Source organism: Pteronotus mesoamericanus, unplaced genomic scaffold (assembly GCF_021234165.1).
Source record: "Pteronotus mesoamericanus isolate MK-2021 breed Mesoamerican mustached bat unplaced genomic scaffold, CSHL_Meso_final contig_24, whole genome shotgun sequence".
In the NCBI taxonomy this organism is placed as follows: domain Eukaryota; kingdom Metazoa; phylum Chordata; class Mammalia; order Chiroptera; family Mormoopidae; genus Pteronotus; species Pteronotus mesoamericanus.
In genome coordinates, this window is record NW_026555100.1 from 27582712 (window position 1) to 27599091 (window position 16380).

At 37.9% G+C, this 16380-nt stretch overlaps 1 protein-coding gene across 3 annotated transcripts in view; it reads left to right on the plus strand.

The window, feature by feature from the left end:
• The window catches only part of HECTD2 (HECT domain E3 ubiquitin protein ligase 2), a 61191-nt gene that overhangs the window by 2741 nt on the left and 42070 nt on the right, over positions 1-16380 (plus strand). For all 3 annotated transcript variants that reach the window (XM_054572843.1, XM_054572844.1, XM_054572845.1), the window contains exon 2: positions 11061-11190. In XM_054572843.1, coding sequence (XP_054428818.1) covers positions 11061-11190 — 130 coding nt within the window. The remainder of the gene's footprint in view (positions 1-11060; positions 11191-16380) is intronic.

The window sequence follows — 16380 nt, forward strand, 5'->3', positions numbered from 1 at the left end:
CGTGGATTAAATAGAGTTTCTGGAGGTTTGCTTAGGAAACTGATTGCCATCAATAACTTTTTTCTTTGAGCCAGTTTAGTGATTCTTCCTTTTACCCCAGGTTAACAGCTCTATGTAGAGTGCACTTCTGACTCAAATAACGTAGTGCTGCAGTACCAGTGTTTTCCCAAAAATCATTGTATCACATTTTTATGAGAATTTGGAAATAATTTAAAGTGCTAGCTCCCCAAAATAAGTAGAAGGCCAGGCTATGAAGTTTAAAGACAGGTGCAGGGGCGGGACTGAGGGTGCTGTAAAGAGGAGACCTAAAATATTTGATCCTAAGATCACCAAAGTGTGAAGGAAGTCCATTCTCGCTAGGAAGTACCTAACACAATGGTCTCAAATCTGACAGACCACAGAGTTACCTTGATGGCATGTTAAAGTCTTAATGTAAAGATCTCACCCTAGAGAACTGTTTTTTCAACCTTCGAGGCACGGTAGAGTCACGTAGGGGAACTTTTAAAGCCATCTTGGGCCAGGCCCAAATGCAGACCAGTTAGACCAATTTCTGGGCATGGGGCTTGGGCAGATTTTTTTTTTTCTTAATTGCCAGGTGTAGCTAAGATTGAAATTTGACGCTCTGTTTACTTAGTAGAATCTCTATGGGATCTGTATTTTAACCAGACTGCCCCAAGTCTACTTAGTTTAGGGAGCAGCATTTGAACTGGACCAGTGAAAGGAATGGAGGGATAGCAGAAATCAGGTGTGATGGGGCAGTGGAGAAAAACAGCAGTTAGACTGGTTCTACTAGAGATACCCAAGAGGCTTAAGAAAGAGCCCTCTGAGGACTGTCGGTGTTTGGGTGTGGCCTCTCAGCTGTGGAGAGGTGACGAGAGGCCACAGAGTTGAGAATAAGGAGTTTGAAGTAGTGCATAGGTACGAAGGTCTGATGATTGAATATTGAATCTACTGAGGTTGACGGATTGGAATGGAGCAGAATATTATAAATTAGATGTGATACAGAAGTTAGAAAAAACTTGTGAAAGGGGAAGGAAAAAAATGGTCAAAGGAGGAGCAGAAATAATAGTGACACGGGAGGATGAGTTTGTCTACTTCAGCCTTTTTATCAGGTAACCAGGAAAAAGGGAGGTTTCCCATGGGAGAGGGTAGCGAGGAATGAAGTTGGGTTTAAGGAAGAGCCTGGTTTTACTTAGGTCAGGAAGGTGAAGGGAAATAGAGGAAACTAGTTTGGGATTTTAAAGGGAAGTTTGCCCACAATGAAGGCCAGGAGACTTGTCAAGCAGGTGGAAGGTGAGGGGAAGAGGTGAGGGGAAGAGTTGAGGGAAAGCCTAAGGTATGTGGAGAGGGTTTGACAGGAATGAGAAACCTGTATACGTTGTGTCAAATGTACAGAAATGTGCTGTGAAGCCGCTGTGCCAAAATATAACTACCAATTATTAAACATCTATTATGTTTAGCTTCAGGGTATTTGTTACAGAAAACACGAGAACAAGAGCTTTTTGTTTTTTGTTTTTTCCAAAAAAGATTCAAGCCTCAGAGTAGGCAGGGCTAACACATGAAAACATTACAAAGCAAAGCAGTGTGTAAAAGCCACACTGAGCCATAGAAACAATTTACACTATAGGAGATCAGAGAAAGGAAGTCAGTGTTTGCAGAGCTGTGTAGAAAGGCCTTGAAGTTAAGGTAGTTATTTAAGCTGGCTGGCCATTGAAGGATGATAGGACTTGGATGGGCAAAAGAAAGTGGGAAAGGCAATCCAGTGGGGGAAAACAACATGAGCAAAGCTTAAAGGGAAGAACTGGGGAGTCACAGAGCAAGCCCAATGGAAGCCTGCTGGCAATGTGTGGGAGGCGGGTACGGCTGCACGCGGGCTGGAGCCGGATCGCCAGGCAGAGGGATTTGGACTTTTTTTTCCTGTGGTTAGTGGGTTAGTGTGGTTGTGGGAAGCCATTGGAGTTTCTTAAATAAACAACATAATGAAATCAATGGTAGTGATTGGAGGTGCCTGGACTGGAGGAGAGAGGAAGAAGATGTGCCAGGGAGGAGCTTTTAGTTCATTGCAGAGATGAAGGGTACAGTCCCCAGGGTGGTGGCCATGTGTTAAAGGGTAAGGGATGGAAGAATCTACATGATGTGGAACCTAGCTAGAAAACAGGAATGAACGAGGAGGGAGTTTTTAGAGAACAGATTCTAGCATTTTCAGATGAGTTCACTTAGAGAAAAATGTTTACATAAAAAGGCAATCTAGCCAACACCACTCCAAACAAACATACGCACGTGTGAACTTACATAAACCACACTCATCTGGGTGTCCAGAACAACCTCCTATGCGGAAAATCTTGTGCCCTTGATCCATTACGTTCTCAACAGGAGGTGAAGTGGCAGAGAATGGAAGCTATGGTGGCAAAGGTGTTTTAAGCAATTAAGTAAATCACAGATATTACAAAAATACATCATATATATCTATTTCCCTGCTTTTTTACCTCTAGTGTTATAGTTTAGTCTATGGGTGAAGGGTCCCTTCTTGCATTGCAGAAATGTTAGACCCCATTGCAGAAATGCAAGCCTTATGGTAATATCTGGTTGTTCTTCAGTTGATATTTGTCACTTGGTGACATTTTGTAAGCCGTCAGAAAACAATTGAGGGGAATGAGTATAATAAATGAACGTGCCTCTTAAAAATAGGAATTACTGAAATTTTACTAAATGAGTTTAATAGAAGTCAGTCTAAAGTTTGAGCCTAATCATTAAAGAAGGCTATATTTCAAATGAATTTGGTTTTGATCCAGATGTTTTTATTGAAGAACAAGAAATTGGTCAAGGAATTGTGACTGCATCAAATCACACATTTTAAAAGTAGTCTGTTACTGCCTATGGTTAGTCTATTGAGGCAGTTTCTTCTTTTCCTATGGTGTAAATTAAGTGAATAAAATCTCCCATGCCACATTGCATTTCCAATAAATCCTGAAATTTCTGAGTTTCAGGACCAAGATTTCTTTTGTATTGTCAGATTAATTTTCAATTATCTCTAAGATCAATTTATTGTGATTTCTTTTGGTGTCAAAATTTTGTTTCAGAAGCCACATCCTCATTTCCTAGTCTCCTATGAAAGGTACGATTTATATCACCTAAAGGAAGCAGTTTCACTTGGGTTGGTGTTACTTAGTTCTGGAGCGAATTTCTCACCTTGAAAGTAGCTAATTTTTCACATCTTACTAGAAAGATGTAGAACAAAGTTAGCACTTCTAATTTTATAACCCAGCATCCTAATACGGAACTGTGAAAAAAAAAACATACAAGAAAGAAAAACAAAATTAACTACCCAGTAACAGGGCCTAAAATAGTCCACTTTATAGACTCTCAGTACAGTTGAAGCCTCTCTTCTGATGTGGCCCTAACTGGTAGTTTAGATCAATTTATTTAAAAAGTTGGTAAAACAGGGTGTCTTTAATGTTTTTTATTTTCACTTAAAACATATAAGTGTATATATTTTTTTCACCAATCTTCTGATACAGTAACCTTTGCCCAGTATCTCAGGAAGCTGCTCACTCTGTTAAAGTAGTTTTTCTGTGCATGATATATAGTTCCTGGACTCACTGAGACTGAAGCAAATAACCTACTGCCAAAATATTCATCTCTGGATTTGAAAAATAAATTTCAGTGAGGCGTGGCCAACCATATTCAGATTATCATTGTCCATATATACATATCAGAAATTGCCAAAGCAGGGAACTCAGTTTTTATCCATTCAGACATCTTTTATTCTTTATCTATAGAGTATTTTATACCATATTTAAATGTGTTACCTTTCCAGCAAAACCCTTCTTTCAAAACGGTGCAGGGAAATTGTGAATCAGAATAATAATTCCATTCTTTTTTTTCTCAGAGTGCATGTTGGGTTGGATCTAGTTTAGGAAAATCTAGATCAGCTCTGTCCAGTTAGAAATAGAATGTGAACCGCATGGGTAATTTAAAATTTTCTAATAGCTACATTAAAAGGAATAGCAATAAAGAGGTAAAGTTAATTTTAATAATATATTTTATTTAATCCAGCATATCCAGAAATTTACCGTTGGAACACTTAATCAGTATAGATGCTTATTGAGATTTTTACCTTTTTTTATACTAAGTCTTAGAAAATTGTGTATTTTGTACTTACTAGATATCTCAATTTGGACTAGCACATTTCAAGTGCTCAATAGCCACATGTGACAAATGGCTATGCTACACAGTGCAGATTTAAATGATGTCTTCTCGTACTCCCAAGATTTCTTAAATTCACTCTTAATTCTAATTAAACTTTATCCCTATTGTGGCAGTCCTCAAAGTGTGGTCCTCCACATCCTTTTAGAGGTCCATGAGGTCAAACCTGTTTTTACAATGATATGAAGATGTTATTTGTCTTGTCTTATTCCTGCCCATTCTCTCATGAGTTGACAATGTAGTTTTCTAGAGGCTACATGGCACGTGATATTGCAAAGAACTGAGTGCAGAAGCAGATATCAGAATCCAGCTGTCTTCTATTAAACCAGATATTAAAAAATTAATTTACAAAATGTGAAATAATGCCATTCTTCTCACTGTTTTATTTCTGTTTGGGAAAGTACAGTTAGTTTTCCATAAATGGTTTTATTATTATTTTAAAACAAACTAGTACAGATATACGGTAACTTTTAAGATTGTAAAGGAGTCCTGAGACCAGAAAGTTTACAAGCCCCTACCCTAACGTACGTCGAATTTCCTTCGTACTATTACTATTAATGCTTTTTATGTGGCATTAGTGATGGCAGGTGTTATATGTAAGTGAACTCTCCAACTAACCAAGTGTTATTGGACATTTTGGAATGCCCCGTTGTTATTTATTGTATGGAACATTCTCTAAAGTCCGTTGTGTACGTTCTTCTCAAACTGAACATGTCCAAGTGACTAGGTCCCCTGTGACACTTTGCAGGCTGAGCCAGCCGAACTGAAGTGCGACCCCTCTCCCTGTGCATTCGCTGCGTGCTGCCTCTTTCAGTCTGACCTGTTTAAACAGACAGCTAGAATGCAACATTAATTTGCACCTCACATAGTTGAAAATGCAAGCATTTCCAGCTTGTTTGCAAAGGTAGTAGTTTAAAATATGTTATGAATAATGAATTTTGTAGACATAGAAATTCCAGTTAAAATATTTTCATTCAGAGATTCTAATGTAGTGAGAGACCATGACTTTTAAACATTTCATTATGGAACAGAACCAACAATTATTCTTTTATCAAATTAATTTGAGAATGTGAACAGAAATATTTATCTTCTAAGGCAGCTTTTGGGGATAGAAGATGAACAAATTAAATTTTACCAGAAGTTTGAATATAATAGAACTTGATGTTCAATACAAAAGCTATCATGGAAAACTGAATATCCTTCTTATTGGCATTTGACAGAAAACTATGGCAAAACTTAATTCAACCTTACTTAAAATTTAACTCAGATGTAGTCTGTCCCTCATTAAAGGTTGAAAGCAGGGACTAATGTGTTACAATAAAATTTTAAACAAGGTTGACAATATTTAATTATGTCTTAACAGGAGCAAAACAAGTACTCTAAGTATTTGTATATTTGAATTCTTTGATATTATATTATAATCTTCCCTATAATCTATGTGATTATATAGTCAAAAAGACTGTTGGGGTCTATGTTAGGTACTTGTGAAATATGAACATGAAACTTTTCTGATGTTTACCAAACCCACAGTCAGGCTTTGCTTAGAGTCAAGTCTATTGTTTATTATGCCAGGTTTGAATATTTTGAGTTTTTTTTCCTCAGTGAATTCTGAAAGTGTTTTTCCCACTGTGTTCCTTGCTTGTACTTATCTTCAATCTGTAACAGCTGGTTGGGTATCTTGCTACTATCTGTTCTCCAACACATCCAGCCCGTGTTTGTAGACTGGCCACATTCCAGGACTTCATCTGTGGTGTTCTTCTGTGGGACTCAGAGATAACACTTCCCAAGCTCCTAGGAAATGAGATGTAATAACTGGTAGATATAATTCTTGGAAGACTTATAAAGTAATGTTCTCTAACCTTTAATTTAGTCTGAAGTTTGATGCCATATTAATACCCAATTACTTATTGATTTGATACTCTGATTTTTAGTTTAATCAGTTTATCGTCGCAAAACATACTACCCTGTTTTTCCTCATGAAAGTCTTAGGTTATTGTAAGATCTCTCTTGTGTATGCGAGTGTGGGGCAACAGCTATTCTGACGGTTTGCTCTTATTAATCTATAATGCAGTGTCAACCTGTGAAGTTGTACATGAGTAATTTCATGTCATCTCAAGTATAACGTATCAAGACCACAGACAAACAAGAGACTTATTGGACTGAGGATTTTATTTCATGTTGTGTAAGCTTTTGTTGATTACAAGGAACAGAAAATCCGGCCACTTATACCACCTTTTGGAAAAATGGGATTTAATGGAATGATGCACGTGGATTAGAACCAGAAAGCAAACAGGAACAAAAACTGACTGTTCTCTGTGCCTGTGGTAGTCTCTCTCACTTGGTCGGTCCATCTTTTCCATGGTGCTCCATCTAAAGTTTGGATACCTCCTCTCATTGACATCTTAAGGAAGTATCATTGTCCTTAAGGCCAGGCCCCCTGAGGACTGCTTTTCAGTTGAGCGCCTATCTCTGCCCCAAGCCATGGCCATTCCTGCACAAAGAATAGCAGTAATGCTCTGGGGACCAGAGAAGCAAACTTCGGATCTGGCAGCTGTGTATCCTCCCTCATACCTTTTACCCTTCCAGCCTCTGGCCTTTCTCCCTTTCCATAAAGCTGCAGGACAGAGCAATCCCAGCTCCTTGCTTTCATCCTCTAAGTTCCCATTCATTTGCCCATCCATTTCATAATAGTTTCTGCCACCCCATTCCCCTGCACCTGTGGTCTCCACTGTCCCCATGATTTCAGAGTCACTCCTTCGTGTAGGCACGTTTGAGACCTCACCACTCTGCATCATGTAATATTGTTGACCACTGTTTTTCTTGAAACTTCATCCTTTCCTAGTTTTTAACAGAGTACCTTCTTGGATATCTCATCTCTTTGGCCATTCACTCTTAATCTTTGCCAGCTCCGATTATACATGTCAATATTTCCCATGGTTCTGATCTTATATTAGTTTTGCATAACAACTGATACATAACTGCATAATGACGACCTTATTAATTAGAAGAATATTGTTATTTTGGTATGAGAGGTATGCCTTTGCCTAGTGAACATTAGTTCCTTTTCTAGTCACTCACAAATCATATATTTACATAAGCCACTCTAGACTTTTCTTCAAGTTTTTACACATTCTTAAGCCATATATACCCTTTTTATGGTGAGCTATCTGGTATGTCTGTTCTCCTGAAATTTGAAATAAGTCGTTCTACTTTGTTTCTTCCATTTATTTTGTAATTTATGGAAGGGTTCTCTGATTCTCATTATGCTACATATTTGGACTTGAACTAGCTGTTACTGTTCTGCCGTAGCTTTGGTCCAGGCTGTCGTTCTTCATTCCCTGTTATTGTCTCAGTGAAGACTTCATGTCTTCCAATGAGCCTGGTTTAGCTTCTTGTGTTAACGCCCCTTCAGCCTGTATCCTGCACTGCTGGCCAGTGGGGACGGCGGCACGGTTCTAAGGTATAGGTACAATCACACCACGCCCTGCTTATGGGTCCTCACTGATTTTTCTCTGTCCCCTTCCAGGATAAGCCTTCACACTAAGGTCCCTGCCTACCTGCCTTTCTAGTCTCATCTCACTGGGCCATTTTCAGTTTCTGATTCTATATTCCAACTATACTGCTCCCTGTATCTTATCGTTGATCCATCTCAGGTAATATCCATGATGGTTATCAATGAAAAAATGCCCTTGATATATTAAGTTATGGTAGATAGTTACAGGTAAGTTATCCAGGCTCTGTTACTGTGGGGCCACTCATTGACCTCATTTACAAATTGGTTACTTTTATTAACATGTATAAATGAATTGTGTGTAGTGCATCAAATTTGGCATTTGTTTCCACTATTATTTAAGATATTCTAATAGAACAAAACATACAAATGAGCAAACTTGGCCCAGTAGTTAACATTCTTACTTAAGTATTCTAATATTTATGGCAAGGAATGATTTACTTTTTCAAATGCATAGTTTATTTTGGTTTTGTTTTTCTAATCAACATTCTAGTTCTGTGAATGTGAGCATATTGCTTCAATTTACCAAGATTATGCAAATTATTTTATTTACTAAGACTGTTTTATAGAAAAATATTACATATCATTGTCTTATTTATCTCTCTCTCCAATTTTCCCTGTCCTCCTTGGGAATCTACATTATAAATCTACTAAGATTAGAACTGATGGTTGTTAAATGGCTTTCTTGGTTTAATCAGTTACTTGTTATTTTTTTATTGTTTGGAGCTTCCACAGGTGAGCTAAGCAATGCTCTTTGGGACCTCCTTTTATTAAGAAGGGGTAGCAGAAGGCGGAGGAAAATATAATATTGAACCTTTCCTAGATTGCTAGGACGTCAAAGTTTCCCTAACGTACACTTGATTTTTCTGCTTATGTTAATTTTCTCTGGTTAGGTGAGTTGCTCCTAAAGCTATTAAAGTACATTCAGTATTTATCTATAAAAGTATAGAAGATAATATCAGCCACAAAGGTTGTTGTGAAAACAGGTTGATATGTGCGACACAGCACCTGTACGTGATGAACCAGTAATGTGTGGTAGGTACTAGAGTAAGAGGCTCTGAGGTTTAGTTGTTTGAGTACAGATATCAAGGTCATTCAGACTCGAGTTTGAATTTCCACTTACAAGCTCTGAGGACTTGGACATGGTACTTTAATTTCCTCATTGTTAAAATGGGGTGTAAATACATGTCTTGTAGAATGTTATATTAATATACTACTCAGCATATACCAAGTATTCAATGACTTATTTTAGTATGTTGTTACCACAGGAATAATCATTTATTGAGCGTCCATTGTGTTGTAGGTTCTGTAAAGGCCCCAGGTAGGAGATACTGTTTTTGATTCTGAAACTTCAGATTGGTAACTAAAATCTATTAGAAGACTACTTATTCAGTTAAGCAATATGTTTAACTTTTATAGGCTGGATCATGTAGGCTAATCCTAACAGAAATATTAACTCAGATTTCATTGAGTCTAAATTTAGCCAAGAAGCAAGCAAACGCAGATAGAGCTAACAAAAACAACAAATTGCATGAGCAGCCGCAAGATGTCACACACAAAAAATTGCATTTAGTATTTTCCTCATGGAAGTATTCCTCAAGTTCTCATTTAGTCCGTCACATCTCTGTTGCTTGTTTGTTGAATGACTTTAGGTGAGTCTCAGACAAGTCCAGTTTCCTCCTCTGTCAAATAAAGGAGCTAAATAACTAACTTCTAACTTTTTAATTCTGTATGTATAGTATTTGAAATTTATTCTTTCTGATTCTTGTCTATACTAATCTCTTTTTTAAAAAGAAAAACATAATACATTTACTCTGAAGTACAGGATCTACACAAGATTCACAGCATGTCATGCTCTGTGATAAATAAGGAATTTCTGTCCAGCATGAAAGATCAGTGTGAGAACAATTATAATTTCAGTGGGACAATTTAAGTAAATTGCAAGCAATAAATATGAGTGGTTGATTTTTGTGGAAATGGGAACCACTAGAAGAAGCTTTGCAGAGAAGTTATGGTAGGATAGCTTATGCTGCATTTATAAAGTAGCCCCAAGTTTCAGTGTTTGAAAGCTTTAAATATTGATTGGTAATGGTATAATCTAACATTGGTCAGAGTGGCTGTGCTCTGCAGAGTCGCTGAGAGACCCAGGCCAATGGATGCTCTAACATCTCAACTTGTATCCTCCATGGTTGTCACAGTGGGGGAAGAGAGCGGAGCTGGAGCTCTGCCCACTTTAATGCCTTAGATGCATCAGTACTGCCTCATCCCCAAAAGTTATTTCCACTTGTGGCCTATTGAAATTAACCAGGTGGCTCCACCTGTCTGTAAGAGAGTGGGAAATGTGGGAGAGTGACTGTTTGGTGAGAGTAAATGTTTTTGTCACATGGCACATGAACTAATTCTAAAAAGGCAGGTGGAAATCAAGCTGGTGAATGGGGAAGGAGACGGAAAAGAAACTCTGTCCTATTAGAGCAAAGAAATTACACTAACAGTAAAGAAGTGAATATTAAGGGGTAATTACTATATTCTATTAAGCATTTGGAAGTTAGGATGAACCATAATCTGGAAAGAGCTGAGAGCTGAGAATATGCCCTGAGGTAGCTCTGCCTTTGAATACTGCAGTTATAGTATAATGTGATTTATCATTCTATAATACAGGTCAGTTATACCTTATGAGTTTTATAGTTATTTTGTGGAAACTGTGTTAATGAATCAATTTTATGCTGTAGGAAGATTGCTCTGTTGTCTGTATATGGGATGCCTAAGTGCTTAGCACTATTTTTTTTTAAAATCCTGGTCCACCCAAAGTATAAACACAGTGCTTAGAAAGAAATGAACTCTTAAGGGTTTATCTTTTTACCTGAACTTTTAAAATTGCATCAGAAGACAAGAAAACATTCAGTGAATTGACCTGAGAAGTATCACATACATGTATGTTTACTATTGAAAATATTTGTGGAGATCAAAAGAATAGTGTTATCTAAATACAAGGTGAAAATGGCAGTCAACTTGAATGGAGTGTGCACTTTGTACAAGGAGCTCTGCTAATTATTTATAAGCATTATCCCAGTTAAACCTCACAATAACCCTGTGAGGAAGTTACTATTATTATCCCCATTTCCAAACTTTATTAATTTGTAAGCAGTTAAATGATATTATTTTCATTTTGTACCTAAAACAATTTGGTCCTAGAAAAGGTAAGTCAACATTATATACAGGTTTTAGCTATCCTATTTCTACCATCAAATTAAAATCTATTATAAATGTTTATGATTTCTACAATAAAATAATTTAAATACAGCTAGTAGGAATTGTGCTGCAATGTTAACTTTTCTGTTTTTAGGGTTTGGACAGAGGACCCAAAGGCCAAATTTCCACTTCAAGCAGTTTTATTTCAACTGTCAGCCAGAAGAAGGAAGCTGCTGAAAACAGAGGTTCACCTGCACATCTTGTTTTCCCTAACATCAAGAATGGTAAAATAACAAATTAATAATATAATAATTATTAAAAATACACATAATCTGTGTATCTTGACAGAAACTATACTTTTGAACTATTGAAAAAGTAAATTTTGCCCTGGCCAGTATGGCTTACTTGGTTGGAGTGTTGTCCTGTAACCAAAAGAGTGCAGGTTCAATTCCCGGGCCGGGTGCATAAAATTCCCAGGCCAGGCACATAGAAGAGACAACCAATTGATGTTTCTTTCTCACATGGATTTCTCTCTCTCTCTCTCTCTCTCTTCCTTTCTCTCTGAAAGCAATGAAAAAATGTCCTCCAGTGAGGATAAGAAAAAAAATGAAAAAGAAAAAGTAGATTTTAATTATCCAGCATTGTTATGATTGCTATGGTAGATCTAGGTAATTAATGTAATAAGAAAAAGAAAGAAACTGGGTAAATATTTACAGAAAGAAGCAAAATCATTATTTTTAGGTGATTGTTATGTAGAGTAAGAGAGTGAAATACAAAGCTTATGAATAAGAAAGTTTGGTTATGGAGCCAGACACAATGTAAATACATGAAAACTCAATAGATTTCCTTTATCTGAGCAGTAATCAGTTAGCAGGCTTGATGGAAAATATATTAAATACTTAGAAATAAACCTAAAAGAAAGGGAGCAAAACCTATGTGAGGAAAACTATAAAACTACCAAAGACTAAGAGGTGATATGAATGGAAATACTTAACATAAGTATTATAGCAGCTTGAGGTACACCCAATTTGCTCTCTACATTTAATAAATTTTCAACAGTTTTTTTGGGGGAAACTTAAGAAAATGATGCTGTATTTGATCTATAAGAATAAATGTCTGAGAAAATTCAAGAAAAAAATGAGGGGCTCATTCCTCCATGGTACCATATATTGTAAAGCTATGCTAATGATAACACTACCACAAAGACAGCCAAATAGATGGAAATAAATCATTAAAGAATATTGTGCACAAATGGTATTAAATTATTCAAAAAATGGAATTAGGCCAACTGGATAAACTGTTGAAAACAATAACTTTAGTTTTTTAAAAAACTATAAAAGTACTAGAAGAAAACTAAGGAAATTCTTTTTATAATAAAATTCTTGGAATGACAACAATGGCAACAGCCATAAAACAAAAACTTGGTAAATTTGAATACAAAAGAAAACTTAAAACTTCTATAGGAATTTTAAAAAATTATAAACAGAGTTCAAGCACAAGCATCTCAACTGGTGAAAAACATATCCTTAATTCATCAAGCTCATTAATAGACCTGTAAAATGAACATTCTAGTAGGGGAAAAAAGGCAAAGGGTATGAACAGACGAATCAAAAAAGGAAATACGAACAATAAATATACATGTGAAAGAATGCTCAATCTTACCAGTATTTAAAGAAGTACAAATTAAAACAAGGAGTTAACATTTCCCAACCCAGATGCAGAGATTAAAAGGATTTATATCTATACTATTGTCTGAAGAGTGTGAATTGGTACTTTTATGAGTGAAAGGTTTGTAAATTGATAAAACTTTTCTAGAGGACAAATTGTTGACATATATTCAAATTTTTAGCTGTTCATATACTCAGTGACTCAATAATTCCGTTTCTAGGAATTTATGTAACATAGGTACAAAGATATATGGAAAGAATGTACATTATTTATAAGAGTTATATTAAAGCAATCTAAATGAATGAGTTAACTAAATTATGGTAATCCACACTGTAAATACTATGCCTCTATCAAGAAAAATGTGGCATGTATATAAAATATCAAAGAGAAATGCCCACAATACATTGTGAAATGAAAAATGCAGGTTACACACTAATCGGTACAATATGACTCGTTTTTCAAGTGTGGGCAAACCTTTTATACTTTTTTTGAGCATATAAAGAGGTAGCAGGAAACATTCTGTTAATGGTTTCCTGAGGAAAGTAGGATCGGGTGTATATTATAAATGCGTTCTATTTCTATAAAGAACTCTGTATTGGTTTATCACAGGAAGTGTACATTGCTTGCATAATTTCAAGTGCCCCTTGCTCTGTAACAAAACAAAACAAATCTGCAAAAGTTTACATGTCCCTGACACCCAAACAGAACAAAACAAACCTAGAAAAATTGAAGCATATGGTTTCTGGTAAATTGTGTCCACAAACTGCATGTGGCATAACTTATTTCTTATTTATTTAAGGTAGTACTAGACCTATTCTACACTCTTTCAGGGTAGTATTTACATTATCTCATTTATCAGCCTTTGCCTTTGACATCTTCTTTCTTCCTTTATCTTATTTGCTTATTTTGATGGAATAAGACGTGCGCACTCATTCCATCATCCACCCCAGCGAGGCACCAGTGCCCCTTGTCACAGGCCACACCCCACAACACAGCAAAAGCCCTGCAATTGTGATACCTTTACAGAAATACAAAAACGAGCCTGAGGTCAAAATTATTTACCCATTTGAAGGGTAAGAAAATCAAAGCCACAGAGAGTGTGAGAGAGCCACTTGCCCTGCATGAATTTACAAAGCTAATGAATGGCAGAGATGGAAAATGAGAAGGAGAACCAAAGGTCATTTTGGGTAATACCTTCATTAAAAGGAGAGTTAGTGAAAGAAAAGACAGTGAGCCCTGAAGGAGATAAGAGAACTAGGTTGTTCCATGACTCGGAAATCGAGGAAAAAGGAAAATTTCAAGAGGAGGATTTAGTCAAGAGTGTCATTGCTAAGAGAGGACAAGATGAGTAAGCACTGGGGGAACAGTTTAATAGGGTGTCATGAGGAGAATTCAGGTTGTAAGAAGTTAAAGGGTAGATCAGTGGTCAGGGTGTAGGAACAATGTAGACTGCCTTTACAGTAGCTTGGACTGAGAGAAAAGAGAACGGTGGAGTCTTGCCGAGTAGTATGGTCAGGGGAAAGGATCTAATAGAGAGGGAGAGGTGAAAGTTGCATTAGGAAGGAACATAGAATAATAAAATGAACAGATAGAATAAAGAAGTGTTAGGAGAATGAGATCAAGGAAGAACACATGCACTGGAGCTGAGGTGTTGGCTCCAGCAAGGAGAAAAGTGCAGTTCATACTCAGACTGCAGGATCGAAGGACAAGAGGAAGTAGAAGGAGGGAATGGAGGTAGGAGACTCCCTTCTTCCCTTGAATTTAGTAGTCTCCTCCGAGAGTGTATTCGTTTCCTGGGGCTGCCATGTACTCCAAACTTGGTGGCTTGAAACAACAGAACTTCATCTGGTTCAGGATGCCAGAAGTCTGAAATCCAGGGGGTGGCAGGATTGGTTTCTTTTGAAAGTTCTGAGGGAGAATCTGTTCATGCCTCTTTCCTCGCTTCTGGCGGTTGCCAGGAATCCTTGGTATCCCTCGGCTTTTAGATGCCTCACTCTTATCTCTGCCTCTCTCTTCACAAGGCATTCATTTTCTCCTGCACGTCTTTTGTGTCCAAAGTTCTCTCTTCTTATCAGAACAGCTGTCTTTGGATCAGAGCCCACGCCAGTCCAGTATAATCTCGTCTTAAATTGGTCACGTCTACATCTATTTCCTATTAAGGCCACATTCACAGGTCCTGGAGTCTAGGACTTTAACATATCTTTTTGGCAGACCCAGTTAAGCCCACAACAGAGAGTTAGGAACCTTAAGAACATTGGAATATGTGGTATAGAGAAGGATAAGGAGTCAAAATGAAGGTTATGGAAGGGAAGGCCATAACCTTCTTTTTTTGGACTGTTTGTTCATATTCCTTAGCCTTGGATTCCACACTGACTCCTTTTCTGTCTGTACTAGTATCTTGATCTCTGAACCCAGTTTGCTGTCTTGTATGCCCATGACCTGCCAGCCTCCTCCGTGGGTGGATGTATTGACTCTGAACGTGGCCCACTTACGTGAGCTCCCACCATGTGTCTGCTTCCCTCTCGTCCGTGCCAGTCTCGTGGGGTCAGGACTCAGTCCCAACCTGAAACCAGAGTATTGGTATGCACTAGCCTAGAGGACTAGACCTCTTAGCAGACTGCCTTTGCCTTAGTGGAACTTGTAGTGCAGGCTTGTCCTAGCCGTTCTCTCTGGATGCCATCTGAATTCAGGTGTGACATGGAATTCATGTGTCAGGGCTACTGCAGAAAGAATTCTTTTATTGAATGGGAATTAGTCAACTAAGTCTTCTAAATGTAAGCATGTTTATACTTCCTTGATCTTTTGGGAAGCCTCTCTTACTTGCCAATATGATGGTTTTCTCAACGATGCATCATTCTTGGCAGTTAGTACAGTTTTCCTCCCTCTTCTCTAGTAGCAAGACCTATGCTGGGTTTCTCTAACAGCTTGTCTCCCCGTCTGATCTTCAAGTGGTATTAGAGAAGCTGCAGAAGCCCAGCGTGGGCTTGCCTAACAGCTGAGGGATGCCTTTCCTCCCTGTAGAGCACATGACTTAGTATGCCTGTCGAGTTGGCTGTCCTTTTCAAGATCAGCCAAATGTAGGAGTTTTACCTACTATAACAGCTGCCGGGGATGATACATGTTCAGAGAAACAATATACATGAGAAATAATGGTTGGGGGTGGGGGTAGCACTACATTCTCTCTTCCTTTTTGTATCCTTCTTTTTAAAGTGATTATGCCCCTTTCAGGCTTATTTAAACCGTCTTTAAACAGCACAGAACATCTTTAAAAGAAATGAAATGATTTCTCCCCAAACCTTTTAAAACACCTGCACCCCAGGGCATTCCGAAAAGAGTAGACGAGGCCCTGGTTCCCCTGCCAGCTCAGTCCCTTTCCCGAGTTCACTCTGGAAGAGCCCCGCGTGGCCTGACGGACAGTGTGGTTTTCATCCACTCTGGAGACACACATCCGTGATCTTTGCTGCTCTGAAAGAGCCAAGCGGAGAACAGGCTGAGTCTAGCTCAAACAGTGCTTGGATCTGTGTATGGGGACCTGTAATCTATTTGCAGGTGAAGTACCGCAGACTTTTCACAGTTTCTCCAAGAGCAACTTGAGAGGCAGACAGAGGAACAAGCTGTGAGAAGAAAGGCAGCACAGGACTTGCCACCTGGGGAGGGAAAAGGACTTGGCAATAGTTGCTTTATGATTCCTCTCCTGGAAGAATTATCTCCAAGGCCTCAAATGACCCCATTTCCAGGTTTCCTTGGAGAATGAACTGGTTTTGGGTTAAATCTCTACAATGCTTCCCTAGGTCAGAGTGAGTACC